This window comes from Euleptes europaea, chromosome 2, assembly GCF_029931775.1.
Source record: "Euleptes europaea isolate rEulEur1 chromosome 2, rEulEur1.hap1, whole genome shotgun sequence".
Classification (NCBI taxonomy): domain Eukaryota; kingdom Metazoa; phylum Chordata; class Lepidosauria; order Squamata; family Sphaerodactylidae; genus Euleptes; species Euleptes europaea.
The window spans coordinates 86,236,488-86,264,145 of NC_079313.1; the positions used below are offsets into that span (position 1 = coordinate 86,236,488).

Genomic DNA, 27,658 nt, shown 5'->3' on the forward strand with positions numbered 1-27,658 from the left:
TTAGGAGGAATCTATCCCTCCTGCCTTCTTCCCCTCTGGAAGCAGAAAATTCTTCAGTATTTCCGAGTAGTAGGGACCAAACACCTGTCTGTTATGAACAGTCAAATTGCCAAATCTCTGGCCAACTTCCAGCAGTTCTTCCTGAACAGGAGCAAGGCCTTGTGGGAGATTCTTGGAGTTCTGGCCACCAGGAGACACACATTGCCCTAGAAAAGTCTGAATCCGTTGCTCTGTAGGAAGACAGATGTAGAAACAAAGTTGGTTCCTGTAACTATCCATCTCATTAGGGGTTCCTAATAAATTGAAAGGTATATTATACATTTATAAATAAAACACTCTTAGAACAGGTGGGTGGTGTTGCACAACCATTTTAGAAATGTAGTCAAATAGAATGCAAATAATACTGATGTCACAATGCATAATCTAACCACATTGGCTTTTAAAGCTTAAAAGCAAGTCTTGCATTTGACAGGATGTTGAGTTTAATCTGATTTACCTCATCTACTGAATTAAGTGTTTTAGATATACTCTGTCCTAAATGGTATAACGTAGTAAACAACAACCATCATGGTCAAAAGTAACATGTACTCTGGACCAATTTAAAACTCAACAAAAATTGATTAGCAGTGCAGTTATAATTCAAGCTTTTTGCCAATCACCAGTTTTTTAAAAAACCATTGCATATTTGTTTGCAGTTCTCCCTCTCTCCAAATGTGCTCACCTGACCCATGCAACCTAACTTTTATCCATGCCATCCTCAATTTTATAGTGTGCCAATGAGTAGAATACATAAATAAGTCCATTAAGCAACTACATAGCTGTGGGGGAAGGCACACATGACTCCACACTCCCCCCACCCCCGATTTAGAACGTTTGTAGATTTGTCAGCAGCACTGGGGCTTAATTCACTGAGAAGAGCACAACATACTCAAGTTTTACATTTTAGGCTAATTTATTTCTAAATTCTGCTGTATGGCTGTATATACCTCTGCTGTTCCAGAGAAAGAAATCTCTGCATACAAGAAGTTTTAAAATATTGGTTTTTCTTTTCCAATTTGAATAAATTTTCCTCAGTTTGTAAACAAGGAAATGCAGATGTACAAGGCAAAGATAGACACAGCATTATACATATGGACCATGATTCATAGCCTGGAACTGAAATCCATGCATGCATAATCTAGTCTAACACTGCATTCTCATATTCAAGTGTAAAATCACATCAGATGTGCAAGAATCCACTTTCATCACTTACCAATCACCATTCGTACTGCATTGTCCTTGTCTGCAATGCTCCTAATCTGGCCTTTAAGTGAAGCAGCCTTGTCACTGCTGAGAGCAGGGTACCCCAGCTGGACCAGAATGTTGTTTACTTCCTGAGGGATTCGATTGCTGATGTCCAGTAAAGCATCTTCTAACCTAAGCCATAAACAGATGTAACGTTGTCACAGGCTCCTTCTTGAAATTTACCTGGGGATAGCTTTTTATAACCATGGCAGTAAAGAGTCAATTTGCTGTTATTTCACAAAATTGACTCGTCAATACAAGATAAAAAGTGCTTGTTCTTGCAACACAGCAGCTAGCAAGTAGTCTGTTTTTCTTTAACCCCTTCTTGCTTGAGGGGTGTGCTTTATGTGCTATTGAATCAATTTCTGCACAAGCTGCTCTTGTTTCACCTATCTCTCTACCACTTGCATGGTGACAACATACAATTAGCTGCTGCTCCTGCTAAAGTCATGACTTATCCAGAAATGTTAAGCTGGATATGTTCCCTGTATTAGAGAAATGGTTAGTGCTGCTGATTGCCTGTTCACAAACAGCATTAGGGTGGATGCTATGGAACAAGTCTAGTCCTGCCTACTTGCCTCCCATGGCTTGTATTCTGTGAGAGGACCACAGCCCTTCAGCTCAGAGCAATATGCATCCCCAGGCAGCTGAGGTCTCCTTAAAACAAAGTTAAAACAGCTTACCTTGTGTTGGGAAGCCCTTCCATGAGGGCTTTTGTTACCCATTTCAGTCTATCTATACACCCCAGTGAGCTGGACACCACATTTGCACATATGTTGCTGCTCACTAGTACGACTGCCGCAATAATGGCCAGTTGATTTACTTGCATCTGAAGGGTACGTACACGGTCTCTGTCCATCAACATAGTCTACAAAAGAAAGCACAATCTCAAAACAACTTTCTAGCACATGTTGGCTCTCAAGTTGCAAAAGCACAAGGAAATACACTGCAGCTATTAATTGCAAAATAATATGCTACATGTCCTAAGGGACCCCTTTGGAAGTGTACCATAGCTGATTTGAGTAATAATACACATATTCCCCTCTTACTTCAGGATAGTCTTTTCCTGGTTCCCAATGCAGCAAGTCCATGTATGCTTGGTTTAGCACAGCGGTAGGACTACAGATCGAAACTTCTCCAGCAGCCACTTCACGTGGTGGAACAGATGATCCACTGGTCTCAGAGTTGGATGACGATGGTACCAAATCAGAAGCTGATACTTTAGCTGCTGCTGTGCGTAGCCACTCGGTTGTAAATGGCAGGCTGCCTGAAGTACAATAGTGGAGAAAGATGTTTGACAGAAGAACTTAATAAGTACGTATGCCTGCATAAGTTGTTCCTTGCTGATCCTTTGTGCCTTTACTTATATGCTCAACAGCCAAGCAGGCAATTGAAGGGGGAACTGGAAAATTATTATTTATTGATTTATTTGCAAAAGTGACATCTTGCTCTCTGACCTCACAAGTCCCACCAAGGTGGCTAACTATTTAAAACACACATGACAAAATCACATTCTCCAATCCGTGGGGGGAGGTATCCTTGTTTGTGGGTTGTGCCTCCTACTTGCTCCATGAGCAGGGCATATGCAGATTTTTTACAAAGGCTTCTACTTAACCCAAGTAGGTGCTCCCAACTCCCCAGCCACTCTGGGTAGTCGAGCTTCCAGCTCTCTTGCTTCCTTAAGGGACATAATGTTGAAGCATCAAAAGAAATTGTATTTGGCTCCTCGCGCCTCTCACTCTCTAGTAGCAGTGCCTGGAGTGGAAAAGAAAAAACTGCAGCAGCTTCTACAGTGGAGCCACTGTGACAGGACAGTGCAATAGTCTCAGCCTTCGCGCCTCCAGTTGAAACCTCTGCAAGGACTCTAACCGCCTCTCCTTCAGCTGCCACTCTCCTCTCCCCTGCTGAAACCCCAGCATGGATGAAGTGTGAGCAGCAGGCTCTCTTCTGCCCCAAGACTTCAGGGGCAGATGGGCCTGCTGGGAGAAGCTCTTGAAGTCAATCAGAGCCACTGACATTTTCTCCTGCTTCTCAAGGTCAGGAGGCCCTGGCACGTATCACCACCAAGACGGCATCCCCCTTCCCCCAGCTCTGGCCTCGACCACAGGAAGGGAGCTCTAAAATAGCAAAGGAGGACACAGAGGGTTGCATGTGCATTTGGAGAGTCATTTTCCCCTCCCACTCTACCCATTATTATTAACAGAGCTTCTCTCCACGCAGATCTCTGTGCCTACATTACTAAGAAAGTGATCAAAGATGTTAAACATGTTTGAAGACACGACCTCCTTGGGCCCAGCCTCCACAAGACTGTTTCAATGTGAACATTGCTGACAGATGGCCATCTAACCTCTTCTTAAAAACCTCCAGGGAAGGAGAGCTTACCACCTCCTGAGGAAGCCTGTTCCACTGAGTAACCGCTCTGACTGTTAGAAAATTCTTCCTAATGTCTAGATGGAAACTCTTTTGATTTAATTTCAACCCATTGGTTCTGGTCCGACCTTCCTGGGCAACAGAAAACAACTCAGCACCATCCTCTATATGACAGCCCCTCAAGTATTTGAACATGGTTATCATATTTCCTCTCATTCTTCTCCTCTTCAGGCTAAACATACCCAGCTCCTTCAACCTTTCCTCATAGGACATGGTCTCCAGACCCCTCACCATCTTTGTTGCCCTCCTCTGGACACGTTCCAGCTTGTCTACATTTTAAATTGTGGTGCCCAAAACTGAACACAGTACTCTAGGTGAGGTCTAACCAGAGCAGAGTCTTGAGAGTCCTACATACCGGTAAGCCTCCATTTGAACCTCTGAGGTTAGTTCTACTAAGAATTCTGTCCGTCGAGATAGCCTTTCTCATAACAATCCCTTCAGCCAGGAGGATCTCGAAACTTGCTGTTCTATCAGAGATCTGTTCCTTTCAAGAGGATTAGGTGACCCTGCACACCGACCCCTCATTCATTCCAAAAGTAAACTCTCGTTTTCACAGGGATTAGGAGATGCATTTTCCTTCTTTCTCCCCACATCCCAGCCATCCTAAGTAACATGCCTGGCACAAGTTAGATGCTCTCTTCATCTACATTAAGAGAACACAAGCCTTTAGATCTTCATTTCCTTCTTACCCAATTTAATGTAATAATCTACTGTAGGCAGGTGGATTAAGGCATATACACCTCCCTAGCTTACAATGTACAGCACCTTCTGATGCCCACCAAAATGACAGCCCATTTATGAGCGTGATCGCTACTTCTGCAGCCCTTTCCACCAATGTATTAATTGCAGAAATCTGTGACCCAGCAACTTGGGCATAGGCCTCTACCTTTGTGAGTCATAAAATGGACACCTTTGCCTCAGCAGAGGCAGCATTTGGCAGTTGAATGCTCTGAAGGGTGATTCCTCAGTAATTCCTCTCCTATCCTATACCCACCGTATTTTCAATACCCCACACAAGGAGGTATTTTCAATACCCCACTGATTGGAGAATGAAAACATTGGAATTACCATGAAGGTTTATTCTAATCAGTGGATGGGAAGGTATCATTTCCCACCCTAGTTGGCTGGGGAGCAATCGGAGAGGAACTACCCATTGGGGCAGGAACTAGTATTTGTTCTGTTCTTCAATAGGACAGAACCTCCAGTTGCAGATCTCCAAGGTAGAACAGACTGATATGCTGAGAGGGCTATGCTGAAGTGGAGCTGTCCCCTCTGAAGCTTGGTGAGACATGAACGGGGGAGGTGGAGTGCTTCCTGGAGCTAAGTGGAAGCCTTTGCAAAAAAAATTGCACATGCCCTGCCTATGGAGCAAGGAGGAAGCACAGCACACACAAGGAGACCTTCTCACCCACTGATGAGAAGAAACCTTCATGGTAAGTCCAGTTTTTCATTTTAAAACCATTAAGAGCAACCCCCCTCAAATATACATCAATAAAACAAACAGTTGAAATACGTACATAAAAAGAGCAATTAAAACATTGGTCAAGGAGGGAATGTCAAGCAAAACAAAAAAAGTCTTCATCTGCTGGCAGAAGATGGTAAAAGAAGGGAACAGACAAATTTCCCTGGGCAGAGAGTTCCAGAGCTTTGGTGCCATGACTGAGAAGGCCCTCTTCCAGTTTGCCGCCTGCCTAAGGCGGGGGCACCCAAAACAGGGTCTGAAGATGATTGTAATGGTTGGGCAGGTATGTTAGTCCCAAACAATATAGGGCTTTGAAGCCCTAAACCAGCACTTTGTATTGTTCCCGGGGGGAAACTGGAAGCAAAAACTGGAATTATATGGTACCTATGATACTTTTCAGTCAACATCCTGGCTGCAGCATTCTGTACCAATTGAAGCTTCCAAATGCTTTTCAAGGGAAGCCCCATGTAAAGCACATTGCAGTAATCTGATCTAGATGTTGCCCAGGCATGCACCACAGTTTCAGATCTTTTCTTCCCAGGAAAGGCCGCAGCTGGATAACCAGCTGAAGGTGCACTCCTGGTCACAATTGCCACCTGCTTATCCAGTAGTACACTTGGGTCCAAAAATATCCCCAGACTTCAAGCAGAGTGCAATCCCATCCAGAACGAGTGACACCTTAAACCCTGGCTCAGACTTTCCACCCACAAGTAGCACTTCCATCTTGTCGAGATTAAGCTTCTGTCTATTAGCCCACATCCATTCCAAAACTGCTTCCGTGCTTTATGCCAGAAGGGAGGAGAGCTTCAGCTCACTGGGTATATGCCAACTCAACATTAACGCTGCACTGAATCTGTGCAACTTTTAGAGATTACTAGAAGACAAGCTACTTACACTGACACTTTTTATTTTTGGTAGTTCAGCTCTCTTGATGTTTACACTGGACTGCCTCAACTGAGAGCTATCCCTCTCCAAACCCCCACCCCAGCTTTTCCCCTTAAAATTTTGGAGATCACTATGATTGATATATCTTCCCTGACGTCTTCACTAAAAGTTTGGAGATAACTGTGATTAATATCATATCTTCCCTGACTTCTTCACTAACTACAGTTAGCACAAAACCAGTTTCTGATTATAATTTCAAACTTTTTTTGCTCTAGCTTAGTGAAAATGGCAGCACAGTAACAATCACATTAATTATCTCCAGAACTGGAAATCAGGGCGGAGGGGGGGGGAGAAGAGGTACAGAAGGGAGCAACATGAAAACCTCTAAGACACGGTCAGTCTTGCAAACTGTGGTTTGGAATGAATGCAGATATTGCATTGTATGAATGTATGTATGCACTGTGCCACGGTGTGGAAAATGAGGGCGACAACAATGAATAACTTAGCTTGTATCAGTAATAGCAGTAGAGGCAGAGAAGAGTTCTAACTCCCAGCAGCTATTCAATTATAAACTGGCTAATTTGAAATTCACTGTTTCCTTTTTTGCATTTGTGTATTTAGCATAAAGTGTACATGGAGGACTTGATTGTAACCACAGTTAACCTCCCTCAACAAAGGATCTGGCAACAGTCACCTTCAATAAATGTACTTGGTAGTTTGTTCAGGAGCTCCCGGAATTTTTTCCTCTCATACTGGACAGAGTGCTCTTGGAGATAAGGTTGGAGGGCTCGTATGGTAAAATTTACCATGTCCATTTTCATTAGGTCCAGAATCCGAAAGATCTCTCTGTCCCAGAAAACAGAAGTGAGACATACTTCAACTAAAGTACCATTTCTAGCACTGAAGATTAATCAAACTATTAAATTAGTCACTTTTTTAAAGAAATCTGTGACATCATCATGTGCCGGCACACCACAGATTTAATTCCGTTCTTTGTGTGTAAAGTGCTGTCAAGTCATAGCTGACTTTATGGCGACCCAGTAGGGTTTTCAAGGCAAGACACTAATAGAGGTGGTTTGCCATTGCCTTCCTCTGCATAGCGACCCTGGTATTTCTTGGTGGTCTCCCATCCAAGTACTAACCAGGGCCGAACCTGCTTAGCTTCTGAGATCTGACAAGATCAGGCTAGCCTGGGCCATCCAGGTCAGGGCAATTCCATTCTTTACCCAAGGGTGACTCCCTAATGTAGAAAGTCTCACTAAAGTGATTCTAAGTAGCTTTGTCCATAATATACCAAAGCGCTAATGGACTGGATCCACATTACTTACCCTTGAAGAAACTTCCTCATTAATGAAGGAGACAGATACTGAATTCTAGTGGCTTAGATGAGTAACCATGACATATCAGATTAAAACATGAAGCTTTGTACACTTACTGTGCACGTGATATATTAAAAAAAATTCAAGATCATACTCATAAAAGGCAAGCTGGTGTTCAAATTATTGCTAGTTAGACACAAATATCTTTGCTAAGTGTTTAAGGTGAAATATGGCAGTATTTGGAGAAAAATGATACATAAAGTAAATCATCTAGCAAGCTAGAATTAATGCTTTCGCAATTCAAGATGACTGACACAGTGATAGTGTTAAAGTATAGAGACCCTGTGGACCCTGACTGCGTGGAAAAGCAGCATTAAAATGTTATAAATAAATGTGGAAGTATACATATCAGACTATAACTTTTTTAGTTTTTATTACAGTTCACAAAAGCAAGAAAGATGCCCATCACATTCAACATTCAGTTGCTATCATTTTATTTATTTATTGAAAACATTTATTAGCCACCTTTCTCTCTTGCAGAACTCAAGATGTCTTACAATATAAATAAAACATAAAAACACAATAAACAACAATTTAAAAACTATTGAAGTCATAGTTTAAAAATTCAATTAGGATTGCCAATAATAAAAGCTAAATCAATCAAAGTGCAGTCTTAAATAAAACTGTCTTCAACTGCCTCCTGAATATTGACAATGAGCAGGCCAAGCACACCTCCATAATTTGGGGCTGTCATAGAAAAGGTCCTCTCTTGTGTACCTACCAAACGAGCATCTTTAATTGGTCGGACAGTCAGGAGAGCATCTCCCTGTGATCTTAATTCCCAGGCAGTAATGTATGGGAGAAGACAGCTCTTCTCTGGTCCCAAGTTATGTAGGGCTTTAAAGGACAACACCAACACCTTGAATTGGGCTCAGGAGTGGATCGGTAGCCAGTATAATGGCTGTAGGAATGGGGGCATACGGTCCCGATAGCTGGCCTGGACCAGCAGTCTAGCCACTAGCTGCAGCTTCCAAACTTTTCAATGGTAGGTAGCCCCAAGTAGAGCACATTGCAGCAATCCAGTCTACATGTAACTATGGCATGGATCACTGTGGCTATATCTGACTGACCCAGAAACAAATGTAGTTGATGCACCAGCCAGAGCTGGGCAGACGTACTCTGAGCCACAGCAACAACCTAGTTTTTTAAGGTGACCACTGTGTCAAGCAGCACTCTTAAATTGCCAATCTGGCTTTTCAAGAGGACTTTAACCCCATCCAAGTCAGGAGAGATCTGAAGTTCCTGTTCTGTCTTTCTACTAAACAATGAAAATGAACAAAAAAGGGGGAGGGGAGAAGAATTTCAACCCACTCTAAACAAACCAGGTAACAAAAGAGATTGGGTAAAAAGGAAAGAAAAACCTTGTATGTAGAAATATTAAGGTCAATTGCAAAGTAATCTAAAATTATATTCAATCAAAGGCTCTTTAATCAAATTGTAAATATTAAAAACTGTACATAAAATCCCACCAACTTTACACTCTCCCTCACCCATAAGATGCTGTCATGTGACAGCCTTCATAAATTCAAAATCCCTAGGATCATATACATCTAAGATCCTAAGGTAATGTCTTCTTTTGGGTTAACTTTGGTGAATTATATATTTAAAACAAGGGCTAAAAAGACGTACAAACTTTTAATCCATCAAAAGAAAAAGGGGCACTGTAAGGAGTCTTGGAGAGTATTGATTAATGCGGCCAAGGCCAAAAACACATCCCTATTTTGGAGGCTAGTTACTGAATTCACCTTTAGATTCACGTGTGGCCGTGGATAGGTGGGTCATATTTTTTCAGAGTCTTTATGACAACGTGCATCCTCTGGGCCCCTATAGCCTTGACCCGTCAAAGACTCCCTCCTGGCCACCGGTCTCGGCAAATGAGGTTAAATCCTTTATTAACCAACTAAAACAGGGCAAAGCCCCTAGTTATGATGGTATCCCCCCTGAGCTGCTTAAGGAGAATATAGATTGGTGGGCCCCCTTTTTAGCAGCATTGTTTACCTACATAGACTCTACTGGAAGAATCCCTAAAGATTGGGGGCTGGCAATAGTTATCCCATTTTATAAAAAAGGAAGTAGGAAGGACCCGTCCAACTATAGGCCTATTAGTCTCCTAAGTGTTGTTAGCAAATTATACTCAAGAGACCTGCTAGACAAATTAACTCTCTGGCTCACCCAAGTGGACATTTTGGCAATAGAACAGGCAGGCTTTAGGGAAGGGAGAGCAAAGATAGAGCACTGCCTTGTCCTCCAACATCTAGCAGAGAAATACTCGAATAAGGGAAAATCCTCTTTATATGCGGCATTCATTTATTTCAGGGCAGCATTTGATTCGATCTCCAGACCTTTACTTTGGGACAAGCTTGAAGCCACAAACATAGACAAAAGGCTCCTGATGTTGCTGCGAGCCCTACACGAACATAGAGCACTGAGAGTCAGGTGTAATAGAGGAGGACATCTTACTGCCCCCATAAACACCTATAGAGGAGTTAGGCAGGGTTGTCTTCTCGCCCCCCAGCTTTTTGCCTACTATATAAACAATCTAGTTAGTTCGTTGAAAGCACCGGATTTGCATCCTCCTAAACTGGCGGACAGGCATATAAATATACTGCTCTACGCCGATGACGCGGTAATTCTTTCAAGCACGCCAGTTGGTCTAAGGAGGGCGCTTATGAGAGTGGCAACGTTTTGCGAGAAGGAACGCTTGATGATCAACTATGATAAAACAAAAGTCATGGCCTTTGGTAGATGTCCTAAATATAGGAGGTGGAGCATTAACGGCCACAGGCTGGAAAAGGTAACCCAATATAAATATCTTGGAATGACAATCCAGGCATCTGGCTCCAAGTTGGCCCATAATACCCATGTAGCCAATTTGGGGGAAAGATCAGCTCGATTAATAATCAATTTCCTCCGGACCAAAGGGGCACATTACATTCCAGCAGCACTTAAACTTTATCAGGCGAAAACCCTAGCACAAATGCTTTATGGAACACAACTCGATTCCCCACCCTCTTGTCTTACTCCCATTGAGCGTGTGCAATCCAAGTTCCTTAGAGCTGCCCTACAATTGCCAAGATGTGTTTTTTTAAATAAAAATTTTATTATTTTTCTATAGTAATCAGAGTATTCAACAATCAATATAAGTAAACATCAAAATATAGATTCTAATTAATAATTGTTGAAAATACATCCATATATAGATAATAAAAAATAAAATATAAAAACTTCCCCTACACCTCCCTCAATCTTATCATTTATTTGTTATCTCCTTTGTTTAAGATTCTAATCCTAATATTATTACAAACGTTTATAAACATTTACTATTTCATTTACCTATTTTGAAATAAAGAGAAAAGAAAGACAAAATAAAAAACAGAAAGGAAAAAAGAACAGATATATAAAAATAGAAATAAAAATGGATTAGATAATATGTAACATTTTAACCTCCTTTAGAAATGAATATCCTAATTTCTCCGTTTCTCCCACATATCTAATGACTGTCAATTATATTGATGTCATTAATTATTCTGTTTTTATCAAAGCCAAACAGTTTAATCAGACCTTTTTAGTTAAATCCCAAAAAAAAACTAAGCTCTTTGACCCAGTCTCTTTATCTTAAATTTCCAACATCTTCCTCTCTTTCCCAGAAGCTTTAAACGTTGAAGGGCATCCATGGAAGTTGTTAGTGTAGTTCCCTCTGTGAAAATTGATGTAAGATAGTGAATCTGCAACAAATTTTCTTCCATCCCCAAGGCGAAGAGAAAAACCCGGTATTTCCAGCTATTTGCCCTTTTAAGTTCTCCCAGTTAACTTTGAAAAGTTCATCAGGTAGTACATACAACCAAAAATCCAAGTCGCTCACATTCATCTCCATGGTTATCAGTCGGGTTTCTTCTTGCAGATATATATCCTTCGGAAATCCTTCGTAGCTCTCCATCTCCTTTGCAGTATTCTTCATTTAATGGTTTATCATTTGGGGAGCTTCCTTCTCTCATCTCAGATCTCATTGTCATAATCCGGACTTTAATGTCCTTAAGATCTCCCAAAATTTCATCCATTTTTCGAGTAGCAAGTTCATAGGTGTTGTTTGTCAGAGAGAAGAGACAATCCATATATTTAATCTCACTTTCCATGGTTGCCACTTCTGGTGGTTAATTGAAGTTTAATTTGTAAAATCCAGACAGGGATATGTTGAGTTGTAGAATGATGTTGCGGGGGGTAGAGTAAAAAGTTGCACGTCTGTCTCCTTTCTTTTGCCTAGGAACTGGGGAAGTATTTGCCAGTTACACAATGCCACACATCTGGTCTCAAATCCCGTAATGTTCTCACGATGGCAGACGACAGCTGATACTTCCGGGTAAGACGTGGCAAAGGAATTTATTTACTCAGAAATGCCTCCTCCCGGAAATAGGGGGGAATCTGCTTGTCCCTCCTCCTTGCACTTCAGGATTTCTGATTGGTGGCTATACCGTCATTCAAATAGTCCCGATTGTTGTGTCTATCCACCCATCAATTTGATTAAGATCCTGTTGGCTTATCGAATGTTTTTAAATTTCAAAGAGTCAACCAAATCTCAGATGGGAGGATTTGGATTCTATAGATATTTTTTTCCACTCCTTCAAAGCTTCCAATTCCAGGTAAAACAAAAGAATTCTTGTTACTTACTCAGATTTTAGAAGAGCAGGTATTCTTGCTTAAATATCGTTGCTTAGATGGTAATAGATAGGGGAGAGCTGAGCCTAAATTCCAAAGAAAACGTTCACGGCAATGGTTCCCCCTCAGCCAGACGGGACCTCGCCCAGGATTCCAAGAGTCCACGATGGCTCTCTCGGCAAAACTGGGGGTCAAACCGTACTTTGTGGGCAGCAGCAGAAGTCCTGTTTCCCAATCCACTGTTTAGGATCGGGTAGGGGTGTAGGATTACACCCTAGATTTGAACGAATCTTGGTTCTCTTGAGAGCCCTCAAGAGACGTGGCACTCAGTTCAGCACCCTAGCGGAAATCTCCAAGATGTGTTCCAAATGCTTTGATCCGTTTAGAAACTGGCATGGTGAAGGTGGAGGCAAGGATTGTCCTGTCCTCGATTTATCTCTGGCTAAAAATTAACTTCAACCCTAATGGTCTTCTCCCACTGATTCTTTGTGACACCTTTAGGTCAAAATGGGTGATAGCCATAGAAGACAAATTAAATAACTTGGGTTTTACACCCCTAGCACTACTTCAGTTAGGGTGGGAACAAACTAAGTTAATTATATCCCAAAGGATTAAACACATTGAGAGACAAGCAGATTTAGCAAGGGCGCCTCTATTCATGGCACCCCTCCATTCTAAATACATCCTAGCACCAGAAGCCTATCTCCACTATTTAGAGATTAATAATTATAGAAGGGCCTTTACCCTGGCTAGATGTGCAGTCTTACCTTCTGCTATGCTAGAGGGGAAATTTAAGAAGACACCCTGGGAGGAGAGATTCTGCCCCTGCAAATCAGGGAACTTAGAAACTGTTGAGCATGACCTCCTGAACTGCAATTTTTATACATTACCCCGTTCGAAGTTTATTGAGCCCCTCTTATCGAGAATGGGACCTGACAGGGCAGGAGAAAGGATTGAGATGCTCCTACAAGGGGATAATCCATCAATCACTCTTCAGGTTGCGAAATTTTGCATGGCAGCAATGAAAATTCAGTGCCATAGAACAGCCTCTTTCTATGACAGATTTGACAGATGTGTCCCAGCTGTAATTTTCTTTAAGTGTTACAAACAAAGAATTACAGTCCGAGTCTTATAAGAATTTATTAGCCCATGTTTTCTGTTTTATCTTGTTTTATCTGGCTAAGGGCCGTAAATAAATTATCTATCTATCTATCTATCTATCTATCTATCTATCTATCTATCTATCTATCTATCTATCTATTTAAAAACAAGGGTTTCTAACAGGTAGCCTGTGAGCTTCTAATAGCTTTTCAGCTGTTGCAGGGTAGCTCATGCATCCAGACCCAGAAAAGATCACAAAAGATCTGTTCTATTCTTTTTCTTTTAAAAGAAATATTTTCTAGGATTTTTCTCTGTGCTGCTTGGCTTGATACCTTTGTTTCTGGTACTCTTTCTTTTCCATGTTCTGCTTCTAGCATAGAACAAAACTTAGTAACATGCCGGGGGAGGGCTGCTCAGGATATTTTTCATTACAAAGTAGCTGTCATTAAAGAAGGGATGGAAACCCCTGATTTGCAGAATTATCTTTATCCAAGCCAATAGTACTCACCTGAGCAGATGAACAGGGTCTAATATGCTTCGTAGTCTCTGTATTTCCTCATCTCTGATAGGTGCACAGAGCATTGCCATTATACCCAGAATATATGTGGTAAGGGCGGGGATGTCCAAAGCCCCATGCTCAGCCTCTTGCTTTATTAGCTCTACGTCTAGAGCATCTTGAATCTGATTCCGCAATCGGGTCTGCCGGGGCAGGATCAGGGATAGTAGGCTCTACGCAGAATAAAATACGACTATTTGTACAAGCAAATGTTCACATCTGGACCTGTGATCCAGAATGCTCAAGAATCAAAGGTAATATAGCACTACAAGTAGCAAAACAATAAATAAAATTAGGATTTGATTTCAAAATTATTCTCCAGGTAACTTGATTTAACACAAGGCTGACCACAGAAAGCAACTTTCTATAGCTGACTGTATCCTTACTATGGGCAGAGATTTGAACTAACTGGCAAATTGTGGTTTGAGTGTTCGAACAAATGGAATGGCCTTTCATTAAATATCTCCTCCTCAAACTACATTAGTTACTGTCTGTTTTTGGAACTCTCATGACTTTACCTCCATAACACTAAAATGAAATACTGGGCCTGCCTGTTTGCCGCGGGGGGGGGGGGATTTGGGGCTTGTTATTTTTTCTTTTAAACTGAAAATGTTTATAACTATTATTGTAAGCCGCTTTGAACTGAAACTGTTTATAACTATTGTAAGCTGCTTTGAACCACCAGGAAAGGTGAAATATAAATGTTTTAATAAATAAATAAGTAAAGATTAGCTAGATCCTTTCTAGTTCCTAGGGAGGAAATTTCCCAGGTCATGTTTGGAATCTCAGAGATCTGTAAGCCTCTTAATAACTTATAACTACTTTGAACAAGAGGTACACCTAACTATAAACAGAAGGGAGGGACTTAGAAGGTAGTTTCCTTACAGATAAATAGTATTTATTTGTACCCCCGGCAGCTCAACATCAGAATCATACTTTTAGACGATGTCAGGTTTTCCAGATGTGTGAATAACTCTTCTGGAAATAATATTAGTAGCACACCCATTATTGGATGTTTATTCAGCCTGGGAGGCCATGTAAATCTTACAAAGCACAGAGTCAGGCACTTTCCGGCCAGAAGTGGAAGTTAAGCATGGGTCATTTCCAGGGTCTCTCCCCCTCTTGAGCCCTTGCTAGGCTGGCCTGAGTGGAAGAGAATGTGAGAAGGCAGAGCCTCCACCAACTGTTACACCTCTTCTCATTTTTTTTTTTTTTGCATTTGAATAAGGTCTACTTTTATGTCCAGAATCACTGCCTGCTTAATACAGATGCAGGGAGGGAGTAGGAAGGCCATTCATGCCAGCTGTGTAACATCTTCGTTGTGGTTTGTTTTGCCACTTTTTGTCCTTTGGGGAGAAAAGTGAGGTACAATTAAATCAGAATTGGCAGAAGCCACATCAAGAATTAGGGGCAAGGAGAATTGGGCTAGTAGCAAGGCATAGTTCCATTTAACTTCCTTGAGACCATGCATCCAGCAGGGACTTGTCCCCAACTTTGGCCCAGTGCAGCTTGATTAAAGTTGTTGCCATTGCTATCTGCCTGGAGGGGGGCAGATAAAATGGCAGCTACTGAAGAGTTTGGCGGGGAAAACGTAGAGCAACGGTAGAGCCACTGGAAACCTGTCCTGCTGCAGTTCCTTCCAGGCTCCTCTTGAGGGATTTCCTGCCATACCTCCAGGAACTGTCTCTTTGTTCCTGTCACATCAGACACTAGCTATGAGGCAACTGCAAAGGTTGCCTCATAGGAACTGATGTGACAGGAACTGTCTCTTTGTTCCTGTCACATCAGACACTAGCTATGAGGCAACTGCAAAGGGAGCAGTCTTTTAAAAGCCACCTTAGATATTGTCAGCTCACTCCCTAGCTGGCTAAGGTAGGAGAGGGGGAAAGAAAAGTTTGCTGAGTGCCCAAGAACACCTGGAGCTCAAAAAAATGTCCTGTTGACAAGACAAGGTATGGCCCAGGGAACTTCCCACACAGGAACTAGAAAGGCTCAATTTCCACAGCACTGTCCTTCTGAGTTAGTGAAAAAAAAACCTTGCAAGGATGCCCCCACTAAAGGAGAATGACATATTTTTCACAAACTCAAGAGGTAAAGAACAAATAATGATATTTCCCTCCATTATAATTTACCTCTTTGATTTCTTGGATTAGTTTGATAGCATGGGAATAGTCTGGTGGTGTTTTGGAAAGCTCTTCTCTCAGACTGTCCCAAAAAGCTTTGTGCAGCGCCTCCTTGACTCTGCCTTCCAAACTGTAGTGGATCAAAAGCAGTTGATATTAACCTCTTTTACTCAGTTTGGAACAGAAAAAGTCATACAGCATCTCTAAGTATTGATGTTCAGAATCTATTAAAACCTTCCCCATCATAAAAGCAAAGATGCTCTAACTACGAACGTTCTGAGGCTGTTTGCAGACAAGGCTGTGAAAATGCACCCCATATCACAACAGCAGAAACAACTGGTGTGAGAATGGGCAGGAATTGCATCCACTTCTCCCTCTGTTCTCATAAGGCATGCATCCCCCACCCCGTTCCTTCCCCTCTTCCCTACTGCACATTTGCAAAAGTGCAGATATGACTAGGAACCTCCCCATGGCAAGGACCCCCCCCCTCACTTTTCTGTTTTTCCACTTAGCCACAATGTGGCTTGGCAGGGGAAATAAAAAAAAGCCCATTAAAGGATAAGGTAGGGGAACAGCAGGCATTTTGAAAGTGAAGCCAGGTCCAAACTAGATGTGATGGCACCCTCATTTCTGCCATGGGGCCACCAATGCCATTTTAAAGCCTAAAATAGAATATTGTCGAAGGCTTTCTAAACATTCTATTGTCGAAGCCTTTCTAAAATAGAATGTTGTGTCTAGTTTCACCAATGCTTCTCATTTATCAAGGACAAGGACTTCAATAAAGAGAAACATGAAGCTTATACAAAAATATTTACAAATATTTAGCTTATACAAAAGCTAAGAGTTCAAACGGCTAATATTTATAACTGGAAACTGTCTGGAGCATGGAAAAATTAACAAAACCTACCTGTTTGGTAAGAGGTTCACATCTTGTAATCTGAAATCTTGGTTTACTACAATTTCATGTGCTATGGTCATTTTTGAAAGTTCATTGGCTGCTTCCAGGAGCTCTGACATGGAAAGGCTTTGGGGAGCTGCATAAAAATAAAATAGAACGGCATTTGTGTATCTGAAGTGACAGGAATGTACAAGAGAAGAGAGAATTCCACTCCTTTGTGTAGGATTAAAAGTTGCATGCACAGCTTGTAACATGCTAAGCCAGTCACTTGCCTCTAGCCCATATACTGTGACTTAATAGGGTTTTTTGTGCGCGCAACATTAAATCAAGCCTACACAAATAATGGAGTGGAATTCTTCCCTTTCTTGTAGTTCCAGCAAGTAGCAGTAACAGAAGGTATGTCTATCCCATTTGACTGCCCTTACATGGCTCTATTTGTCTTAGTCACAAACTGAATTGAAATATACTAAGTATCCTGAACTGCCCGGGCTGGTCAGATCTCAGAAAGTAAGCAAGGTCAGTCCTGTCTAGTACTTGGATGTGAGACCATCAAGGAATACCAGGGTCACTAGAAAGAGGAAGTCAATGGCAAACCAACTCTTGTCAGTCTCTTGCCTTGAAAACCCTACTGGGTTGCCCTAAGTCAGTTTCACAAAATTTAGGCAAATGTATTAAAAGGTTGAAATCCTAAGCATAAGTAGGAATTGCCTTTGAACTAGATATGGCTGACTTCTGAGTAAATAATATTTTGGAATGGGCAGTAAATGAGGTGCCTCCGTCTAATCCTCACTAAGAAACTTGATCCTGATTATTCCTTCTCTGCACCTGCCAGACAATCTGCCTGAGTAAACTGTCCACTCTTACCAAAGCAGCTTCCACAGAGACAATATTCCTTGAAGCTTACTGTTGCTGTGAATGCAGAAGCAATGGAGCATCCACACATTTCTCCACGCTTCCCTTGCTCCAGCACACCATGGTAGCTTCCCCCCACAAAGTTCTGGAGGACTTTTTCAGGCTTTAAAAAAATTGGTAATAGCTATATTGCTATAGAGTTATAACAAACTATTGCATGTAGTCATTCCCTGCCTACATATTTTTAAAAAGCAAGACTCTAGCCCTTCTAGTTGCAAAGGTATAAGGATTATTTATTTACAAAACGTATACCCCGCCTTTCAGCCCTCATCAGGGCCACCAAGGTGGCTAATAGGTTAAAACAAGCATTCTAAAAGCACACAAAACAGCAAGTAAAATATAGGGCAGGAAGGAGGGGTCACTGAGGAAACCCCAGATGAAACAAAGGTCTTCACTTGCTGGTGGAAGTTGGTAACAGAAGGGGTCAGACCAATCTCCCTGGGGAGACCATTCCATAATTTTGATGCCATGACTGAGAAGGCCCTCTCTCAGGTTGCTGCCTTCCTAATCTCAGAAGGCAGGGGCACCTGAAGCAGAGCCTAAGGTGATTACTGTAGTGGCCAGATAGGTATATATGAGAGTAGGTGGTCCTTCAAGTATGCTGGTCCCAAGCTATGTGTGGTATTTACTTGAGCCTGGAAACAAACTGGGAGTCCATGTAGATGGGCCAAGATTGGAGCGATACAGCTCCGACTTATTTAACAGCCTAGTTGCAGCATTCTATACCAATTGAAATTTCTGAACAATTTTCAAGGGCAGAGTGCATAGCAGTAACCCAATCTAGATGTAACGAGGGCATACATCACACTGGCCAGATCTTCTCTTCCCAGGAAAATCCAGTTAGCTAACCAGCTGAAGCTTGTAAAGGGCAATCCTGGCCACAGCTGCCACCTGCTTATCTAGCAATTAGGCCTGGGTCCAAGAGCATCCCCAAATTAGACAGTGCAACCCCATCTAGAATGGGTGACACCTTAAATCCTGGGTCAGACCTCCCGCTCACCAGTAGCACTCTTATCTTGCCAGGATTAAGCCTCAGTTACTAGCCCACATCCACTCATAAAGTGTCTCCAGGCACTAGTTCAGAGTTTCTAGTCTCCCTGGGATCCCCCAGAAACACAAGACAGAGTTGAGTGTCATCTGTATATTGGTGACAACCCCCCCCCCAAATCTCCAGATGCTCTCATCATCAAGAAGCTTCATGTAGATGCTGAAGATCGTAGGGGAACAGATGAAGCCTTGTGGGACTCCACAAGCCAAAGAGCTAAGAACAGTCCCCTAACACCACCTTCTGAAACCTACCTTCCAGGTAGTGCAACAGACCAACCTAATGGGTATTATGGCCCTTATATGGGGTCTGTTCTTGCCCCGTGACCAAGCAATGTTCTTTTTTGGCTAATATTGGATTGTAAAAAAATGAAAAAACATTTTTCTTTTTTAGTTGATCTGTTTTATATGCCTTGCCTTTGCTTTGTCCTGTTAAACATATTTTAGTCTTGCTTTTGCTATCAGCTTTATTAGTGGTAGTTTGCATGAGTGTCTCAAGGCCAAAGGGAGTCCTTATCTCCAAAACCAGACTAAGAGGAGTTACCAACAATGCTAGTGTTCTCCCTGGGGACCCCTGCTCTCCATAGCAAACTGGATCATGCGCTGGTAATCTCTGACCTAGTTTGCAGAAGCAGTCCTCAAGATTAGCGCTGAAACTGAGAAGTAGTCGAAGGATGTTGACTGATATATCCAGCTCCTAAGTTACAAGCCCAAGATAAGGCCTAGGTAAGGATAATGTGGAACCAGAGTGGACAACAACACCTTGTCAGCAGTTTTGCAACAAGAACCACCTGGAGAAAAGCAACACCTCATAGCATTTCAGGGGATAGGACAAGAAATGAAGTGACACTTCAAGGGCTATAAAAGCCAAAATAGACCTGGAAAGAACTCTGCTCCCTCTCCGACAGAACCCAGCCTGAAATACTATGGTTGCCTAGCAACAGCCACTGAGGGACTCTGTTGCATAAACAACAGTATTTGCTACAGGTGCACGTTTTATCATTTTGGGTTTTTTAAAACCTCTCAATGTGTTTTTTTAGATATAAATTTTCTGCAAATTTGGGGCGTTTTTCAGATTTGTAGGAATATCTGTCTTGCCCGTTCACCACTCCAGTCTCTGGATTCAAGCAGCCTCAGATTTGGCTGACTTTCCTATCAGTATATAGATGATAAATGCAATGGACCCATTTTCAGTGCTGATGAATTAATTTTAAAAGCAAACTAATGACAAGTATCAATGCTTGGTGCCAGATAGGGAGTGTCACTAGATGTCACTTCCCCACCAGTTAGGGGTGTTGGGCAGGTTCTTTTCCCTATTGTATTGTTCTCAGTTTCCTATTTGAGTGAATGTCTTCCATTCATCTATATCTGAGAAAGTACAGACGTGATACATTTATACTTTTAAATTCCATAAACCTGTCAATAGTACAATTGTATATGCTAAGTTATGAATAATGCATTTTATGTTGGTAAAGCAGAAAAAGAAGTTTCAGTTTGATAGGAAATTAAGTATTGCATATATTGCATTTCTCCCCATTTTTTTCTGGGGGAAAGCGCTCCGTTCTCCCACGCCTTGAAAATTTCTGGAAATTTTACATCTCTAACCTGGAGAAGGGAAAATCTGGCCAAAGCTTTACCTAAGTAGTAAATACACATCCCCAGGCCCTGGGCATATCTTTGGAGTAAACAAATAAATCTTTGAAGCAGGAACATTTGCTTAAATTAATTAAATCTGGCCAGTTTCTGACGCACGTGTCCCAATTCTGATTTTAAAAACTTGGATTTCAATGTTGAGGTCAAATCCATATTCAGTAGCCATAAAGTATAGCAAAGAAAACCAATTTTTGTAATTAAATTTGAATGTAGTCGAGCACAAATCAAAAGGTGTACTATTTTTTATCATGACTATATGCAGCAGGGCCTGGTGATGTCATGAGTAAAAATTAGTCTAGCTTCTACATTTTGGGTGCAGAATCCTTTTCAGAACATTTGTCTGGGCCTGTATTATACAATGAATTGAGTAAAACATATCTCGAATATGAAGGACTCCCAATTTTTCTAGCATTCCATCTGAACTGAACGTACAAAGTGGGAAATCAGGCAGAGAGCGGTTGGGTACATTTCCAGCAAGACTTTCTTCACCCTCCCTCGTTCTTTTGGAATTACAGTCTGTGTTCTGAGATGCATTGGAGTCACTTGAGGCAGTCTTTTCTTCACAGTTAGGCATCTTGTTTCTAATGGAAGACACAGATTGATTGCATAAAAGAAGTGGCGGTCCATATCCCATGTCCTGTCCCAGCACTTAACTTTATGTTACAAATCGGTATCTTACTTAAGTGTTTATATAACGAAAGCATATATCCACCTTGGACAAATGGTGATCCTTTCATCCTGCCCTGTCCAGTGGCCCTAGGTTTCCCCCCTCTATTTTTTTTTTAAGGCTGAATGTTTTATAAATCCATGCATGTTGTAACTAGTCTAACAGCAATATCTATTCTTCCTTCAACAGGACTTGGCATAAACCATGTTATCTCTCCTGCCCAGTTTTATTTCCTCGGATAACACATACAGTGCATTATCCAACCCCTGAAAGTAGTCAAGTAGATCAGGGCCAAACTTTTTAAAAATGCAACAGAAGTTTTTAGACATCATATAGATGAGCCAACTAAAGATAAGAGGCCTAAAGGCAAATTGTCAAAAAGAATATGTCAGGCAGTTAACAACAGAGATTCCACATCTAAGGAATCTAGCGCCTTCATGAAATTCCTAAAAATATACTTTTTCTTTTGCCTCCCCCATTAGCTTCCCAATCTCTCCCCCCACCCCCAGTCCTGTGTGTTTACAGTAGATGCCAAGTTAAGGCTGCCAACTTCCAGGTGGGGCCTATTGATCTCTCAGAATTACATCATCTCCAGATCACAGAGACCAATCCCCCGGGGGGGGGGGGAAATGGCTGCTTTGGAGGGTAGACTCTATGGCATTATACGTGTTCAGATTCCTCCCCTCCCCAAGCTCCACTGCCAAATCTCCAGGAATTTCCCAAACCAGTTGGCAACTAAGCCAAGTAGCTATTTAACGGCTACACCTTCCCCCACCATGGTGATGCAGTGGTGGAAGAACGCAGCACCTATTGAAGTTCTGTCTGTCGTTCCACCTTTCAATGTATTATTAGGTGGTTCCCTAAAGGGGGCGTTAAAAAACCTCCTCCTTCAGCTGTCCTTGCTCCAGGTATTCAGCCCCCCTAGCTAAATCTGCGTGAGCGTCGCTGTTCAAGAGGAGGAGAAACGGATCCCGAGCAACCCTGTGCCCGAAAAGCCCTTCCTCCCATCAGGTCTTGGCGAGGCAACGGGGCGAGAGAATTAATTAAATGGCGAGTGGTGAGAAGCGGCAGGAGCCGCTCTCACCTTCGCTGGGAGGGGAGAGCAGAGAGAGGGAGACGAGGCAGAGCCTGGCGACGATGACCAAGGGAGAGGGAGCTGCGGCACAGCCGGTGTTCTCAGGCCGCCACAGTCCAACCGCCGTTGTTTCTAGGGCGTCCGTTGGCGTCGCGGCCTCGTTTTGCCCCGACGGATTCAAACTGAGCGCAACCAACGAAGTGTCAGTAGGGGGGGTTATTTTGCCATTCAACGCAAACTCTGGAGGCAGGGCAAACGCAAAGCGCTCGTCGCCCTCTGACGCGTGACTCCCCTCCGCTGTCTCCAGGGTGAAGAATGAAAAGATCCTCTCTCGAGTCTAGAGTTGTTAAAAAAAAGTAAGAGAGCCTCCTTACCCCTATTTTGATCCTAAATGGGCTGTTCCACGTCTCGAGAATAACCCGTTGCTTTTAGGACCAAACTAATTGCCGCAGAAACGGAGAAAGGCGTTGTCTTTAAGGAACATTTTAAAGAGACTTGTCCCGAAATGAGATCTATTTCATGAATAATTATTTTGTTTGTTTGTTTGTTTGTTTTCTCTGTTGCTTTTGGGAATATGAGCTCTCCACCCCCACCCCCTTACAATGGGATATTCCCAAGGGCAGCCTGAAAGTGGCTGGAATGCCATCTAGCGAAAAAAGAATCAACCGTCATATAAGCGCTTTCCCCCCTATGTTGGAACGTTATGCTGAAGGATTTATTATTGTTGCTCTTCCGTCTCACGAGTATGACTTGCTCCTGACGAAGTTATCACGGCTACGTAATAATAATAATAATTAGATAATAATAAGTTGCCCTTTTCTTTGCACTGGCAGTTTGCCATGTTATGGGAGAAGAAAGATAGGGAATGGCTGGCTGTTAGGAATACAAAACAAGTCCAGCAGCTCTTCAACAGTTTTTATTCCAACGTGAGCTTCTGTGAGTCAGAGCTCACTTCTTCAGATGGGAAGAAACTCATGTTGCACAGTTTTATGGAAAATTACAAGGGGGAGGAAGAGTTGGGGGTTAGGGTTGCCAGGTCCCTCTTCGCCATCGGCAGGAGGTTTTTAGGGCGGGGTTTGGAGAGGGGAGGGACTTCAATGCCATAGAGTCCAATTGCCAAAGCAGCCATTTTCTCCAGGTGAACCGATCTCTATCTGCTGGAGATCAGTTGTAATAGCGGGAGATCTCCAGCTAGTACCTGGAGGTTGGCAGCCCTGGGGGGGGTGTTGGCGGCCGGGAGTGGCACTGCCACGCCGCTTCCTCACAGGCTTCCTGGCCTCTGAAAAGAAATTTAACCTACGACAACAAAAAAGGTGTAGCTACGCCACTGCGGGAAGGGGCATTCCCAGGGCGAAAGGGGTTAGGAAGCTGCCTAAAGGCAGCAACGCCCCGGGAATGCTTCCCAGGATGCTGGCGCGGAGACTTGCACCACTGGAATGCTGCCAGGAGGCATCGCCTGGGCCAAATCGCAGCATGGCATCCCGGCACTGGCAAGGATGCCAGCCATGATGGCATAAGTGCTCCTTATCGTGGATTAAATGGGCACTTACACCGGCGCAGGCACCCTGGCTCCTAAGGAGCTTTGGGTTCTCCCCACCCTACAAGATTGCAGCCTTGGTGTGGATTCTGTCATACATTTATTTATTTACTTTGTTTATAGTGTGCTTTTCTCTCTGAGACTCCAGGAAAGTTACAGGATATAAACAGTGCTATCAAACAGTGTAAGACATCAATTGCAATAGGACTACGATCACAAAATTAGAGAACAATTCAAACAATAAACTATCTATGGCAAGGTATACTATGAACAATACAGAAAGTGAATTGTGTGGTAAAAACAATGCAGTAAAAACAGATGATGCCTACAATAATAGTGGGGGGCTATAGATCTTCCACATCTGTGTAAGGGACTGGAACAGATTAAATTGTTATACATAAAGGATTATGAGAGAGATCAGAGGCCTCTCCCCAGCCTCTCATGGGGTACAGATAAACAAAGTAAATGAAAAAGGATAACATCAATTAATCAAAGAAGAGACGGTTGGAAACATAAAATTAATATCAGTAAAGGATTATAATATGATATGTTAAGAAAAGCCAACTAAAGTTTCTAAAAAATAGGTTATGTTGAACTATTAGAAATTATAATGAGTATGGAAATCCAAGTCTTTGCCTGAGGCAGGATGAGAGGTAATGTTTAATTTCTTAATGAGTACTTAATGATACTTTTGCACTGTATATTACCTTCAAACAGTGATTTCTGGTTTTTGTTTTTGTTTTTCTTTTGGAAGAATAGTGACTGTCAGGTCTGCGATAGTATGGTCAGGAAAGTTAAAATGTTACACATTGGTTTCTGAATGTTTGTCTAATGAAGATAGTGGAAGAGCATTTTTGGCACATGATGCCATATATTAAATTGGATGATTCATGAATGGATGAGCCCGGGATGGTATAGCTGATATTATTAGGTCCTATAATAGTATACACCCTGAGTCTATAAGGGGACAAAGTTGGCATCTAGATCTGTTGTGTGGTTCCTGGGTTTGTATCTATGTTGGGTAGTCCATTGTTGTTGAGCTGTTTTGAGTTGGAGTGTTGCCTGCAAGTGAGGAAAAGCCTGCCAACCACAGTATGTGAAAGTGAAATATCTTTATTCAGGAGACGTTATAGGTTGTTGATAATATATTGAAGTGGTTTAAGCTATGAGCTGTAACAGTGCATTCCTGAGATCTAAGGGCGAAAGCCCTTAGGAGGTCAGGAACGTGCCGTGCCAGCATCTGGGCCTCCTGTGCCGGTGTCCGGGCAACTAACTAGCGGGGCTGAAACCTCCTTTGGAGGCAGCTCAGCCACGTTGCCTCCTAAGCCCGGCGCAGGCATTCCTCTCAGGAATGCACTGTAAGTGAACCAAGTTCTACTGTATTCTTCTTTGGGTCTGTCTTGTAGCAGTCTGGCTCAAGATTCCATTCTGGCTTTGTTGATCTGCACCTTTACTGTTTTAGTGATTAAAGAAGTGCCCTGAGTCAGTGATTGAGTTGTGATGGACATTAGGAACTCACTGATATGGTCCTTACCAGGATGGACAACAATACAGAGTACAAGTGATAGCCTTCACAGATCTTGATGAACACTAGTTGATGCAGTGAGAGCAGAGAAATAGAATTTATTTGCTGCTGTCACTGCTGCCTCATAGGTCTTCCAATGAGCTCTATCATGCTCTGTCAGATTTCATTTGCGTTTTCTGCCAATGCTGCTATAGATGTCAGCTCAGATGTCAGCTCTCTTCAAGTCACCTTGCACTGTAATAAACTAAGGTGCGGATTCCACCTTGAGAGTGGAAGAGGCTGAAGGGCAACTGTGTCAGTAGCTTCAAGGAGCTTCCAAGCTCCCAGCACAGCCTCAATAGGGCTGTCATTTAGGATCCTAAAATCCCCCAGAGCATTCCGGAAACCCTAACCTCCCACCTGCCCCTCTGGAATGCCCATTCCACATTCTCACTATGCATTGAGGAACATTATGGTAGAGGCTGAACCGCCAGCCCCAAACAAGACCTTTCCCCAAAGATTCAGTGGAAAAACTTATGTCTAAGGTATGTCCTTTGATATTCATCGGGGCTATCATAACCAGAAAGAGACCCATAGTGGCCAGAGAGGCTACAAAATCCTGAGCCAGCCTAGACAAGATGTCATTGTCATGAATGTTGAAATCACCCCAAAAAATTAAGTCTAGATGTCTCCAGTACCAAACCCAAGACTACTTCTGCTAGGCCCAGTGGGGAAGTACATGTCTGATAAATAACTAGAACACCCAATCTGTTTCTGGAACCTAACATGAGAAACACACAATCTGAGCCAGCATTAATTTGCACTGGGAGTCTGTGAAAGGGGAAAAACTTATGAAGGATGATAGCCTCCAGCTTCCAGAATGGGGTTGATGAAGGACCACATAACCAGGCAGAATTAACAGATACAGCTTCCCTCCTTCATTTTGTTCCAACCAGGTCTTAGTCATGTAAGTCAGATCAGTTTTCTCCTGCTCCAGCAACCCAGGTAGAAGTGCAATTTTATTCTTCACTAATCTGATGTGGCACAATATTAGTGAAGAAGGTCTTAGTCATGTAAGTCAGATCAGTTTTCTCCTGCTCCAGCAACCCAGGTAGAAGTGCAATTTTATTCTTCACTAATCTGATGTGGCACAATATTAGTGAAGAAGCAGAGGTAGTGGGGACCTGTGACAAACAGAAGGCTGTCCTGCCCCTGAAGGGAAAATCAGCCACTCGGCTGAGCCCATAGGTATGCTGTTTGACGGTGGAATGTGCTGCCTCGGAGGGTGGTGGAGTCCCTGTCTTTGGAGGTCTTTAAGCAGAGGCTAGATGGCCATCTGTCAGGAGTGCTTTGATGGTGGGATCCTGCATAGTGGGGAAAGGGTTGGGGTCACTGGGGATGTGGGGGGAGGTAGTTGTTAATTTCCTGCATTGTGCAGGGGGTTGGACTAGATGACCCTGGTGATCCCTTCCAACTCTATGATTCTATGCTGCTCCAGCATCCAATCACCTTCGAGAAGGGGGAAGGAATGTTGGAGGGAACACAGGAAGAGAGAAGGAGTTTTAAAATTATTTTTTTGGTTAATTTTTCAATCAGAAAACCACCACCCAAACAATCAGTAACAAAAGGAGGAGAGAAGGAGTTGAGTTCTGCCTTAGGGAGAGAACGGTGACAGCTCAGGTCTGGCTAAGGAAAAAGAGCAGACAGAGTGAAGGGTAGCTCTGCCTGGTAGTGTGGCAGAGTAGTTTAACTATATCTGTGGGAGATATAGTTTAACTATATCTGTGGGAGATATAGTACCTGATAGTTAAGCCTGTCTCTGGGGATGAGCAAACCTTGTACAATTTAGTCTGACTCTTGGGGAAGAGCATGCTGGTGTGGGTGGAATCCTGAGTACGTGTGCAAGGATCCGGCCTTGTGGCTGGTCAGTAACAGCTGTTTGTGCCTTAAAGAAAGTTCTAACTACTCTCTAAAGCCAAAACTAATTTAAATGTGTGTACCTCAGCCAGGTTTCTCCTTTGTCTGCCTGGAGAACTGTGCTGCTGATCTATTCCTTGAGACTAACCTATAAATAAATATATCTTCTTTGTTGTTTATATTCAAATCCTGCCTCAGTGATCTCCATAAAAACCTTGCGCACTACAAAGCTTACCACACGGCAGTGAAACCAAAGCCTATACACTCGCTACCTTTAGAATACCTGGTAACTGGGGGGAAAGTTTATAGTTCAAAACAAACCTAGATCCCAAAAATATTAGGAGGCTGCATGCGTCACCTCAGTAAAGGAAAATGGCCTGTCATAGGACCCTTCCACCAACATCTCTTGGGATGGAAGTCAGATAACCAGCGAGTTCAGTTATATCTTATCGTCTGTCTTTCAAAACTCTTACCGATCTTCCACTTCCCAGCTGCACAGAGATAGTATCTTCACAGAGCATTGTACTCCAGGCAAAAGCTGCCACCAGTACTGCTAGGAAGGCCACCTCACTCAACAT

The 27,658-nt window shown here is 42.6% G+C and overlaps 1 protein-coding gene across 1 annotated transcript; it reads right to left on the minus strand.

Annotated features, from left to right (window-relative positions):
• On the minus strand, window positions 1–27,658 carry TCP11 (t-complex 11). The gene is made up of 10 exons (XM_056844820.1): window positions 27,554–27,658; window positions 22,132–22,459; window positions 16,781–16,907; window positions 15,883–16,003; window positions 13,703–13,923; window positions 6,756–6,907; window positions 2,334–2,551; window positions 1,968–2,152; window positions 1,253–1,416; window positions 1–230 (listed from the first exon to the last, which is right to left on the minus strand). The coding sequence occupies exons 1-10, from the start codon at window positions 27,656–27,658 to the stop codon at window positions 1–3; spliced, it is 1,851 nt and encodes a 616-aa protein (XP_056700798.1).

Bases quoted from the DNA above. Each gene is read 5' to 3' on its own strand.
- TCP11 (XM_056844820.1), bottom strand. From the start codon at position 27,658: ATGTTGAGTGAGGTGGCCTTCCTAGCAGTACTGGTGGCAGCTTTTGCC. The intron at 16,908-22,131 runs GTGAGAGCGGCT...ATTTTTATGCAG, and splicing joins GCTCTCCCCTCCCAGCGAAG to CTCCCCAAAGCCTTTCCATG. The intron at 6,908-13,702 runs GTGAGTACTATT...TTTCTGGGACAG, and splicing joins GACCCTGTTCATCTGCTCAG to AGAGATCTTTCGGATTCTGG.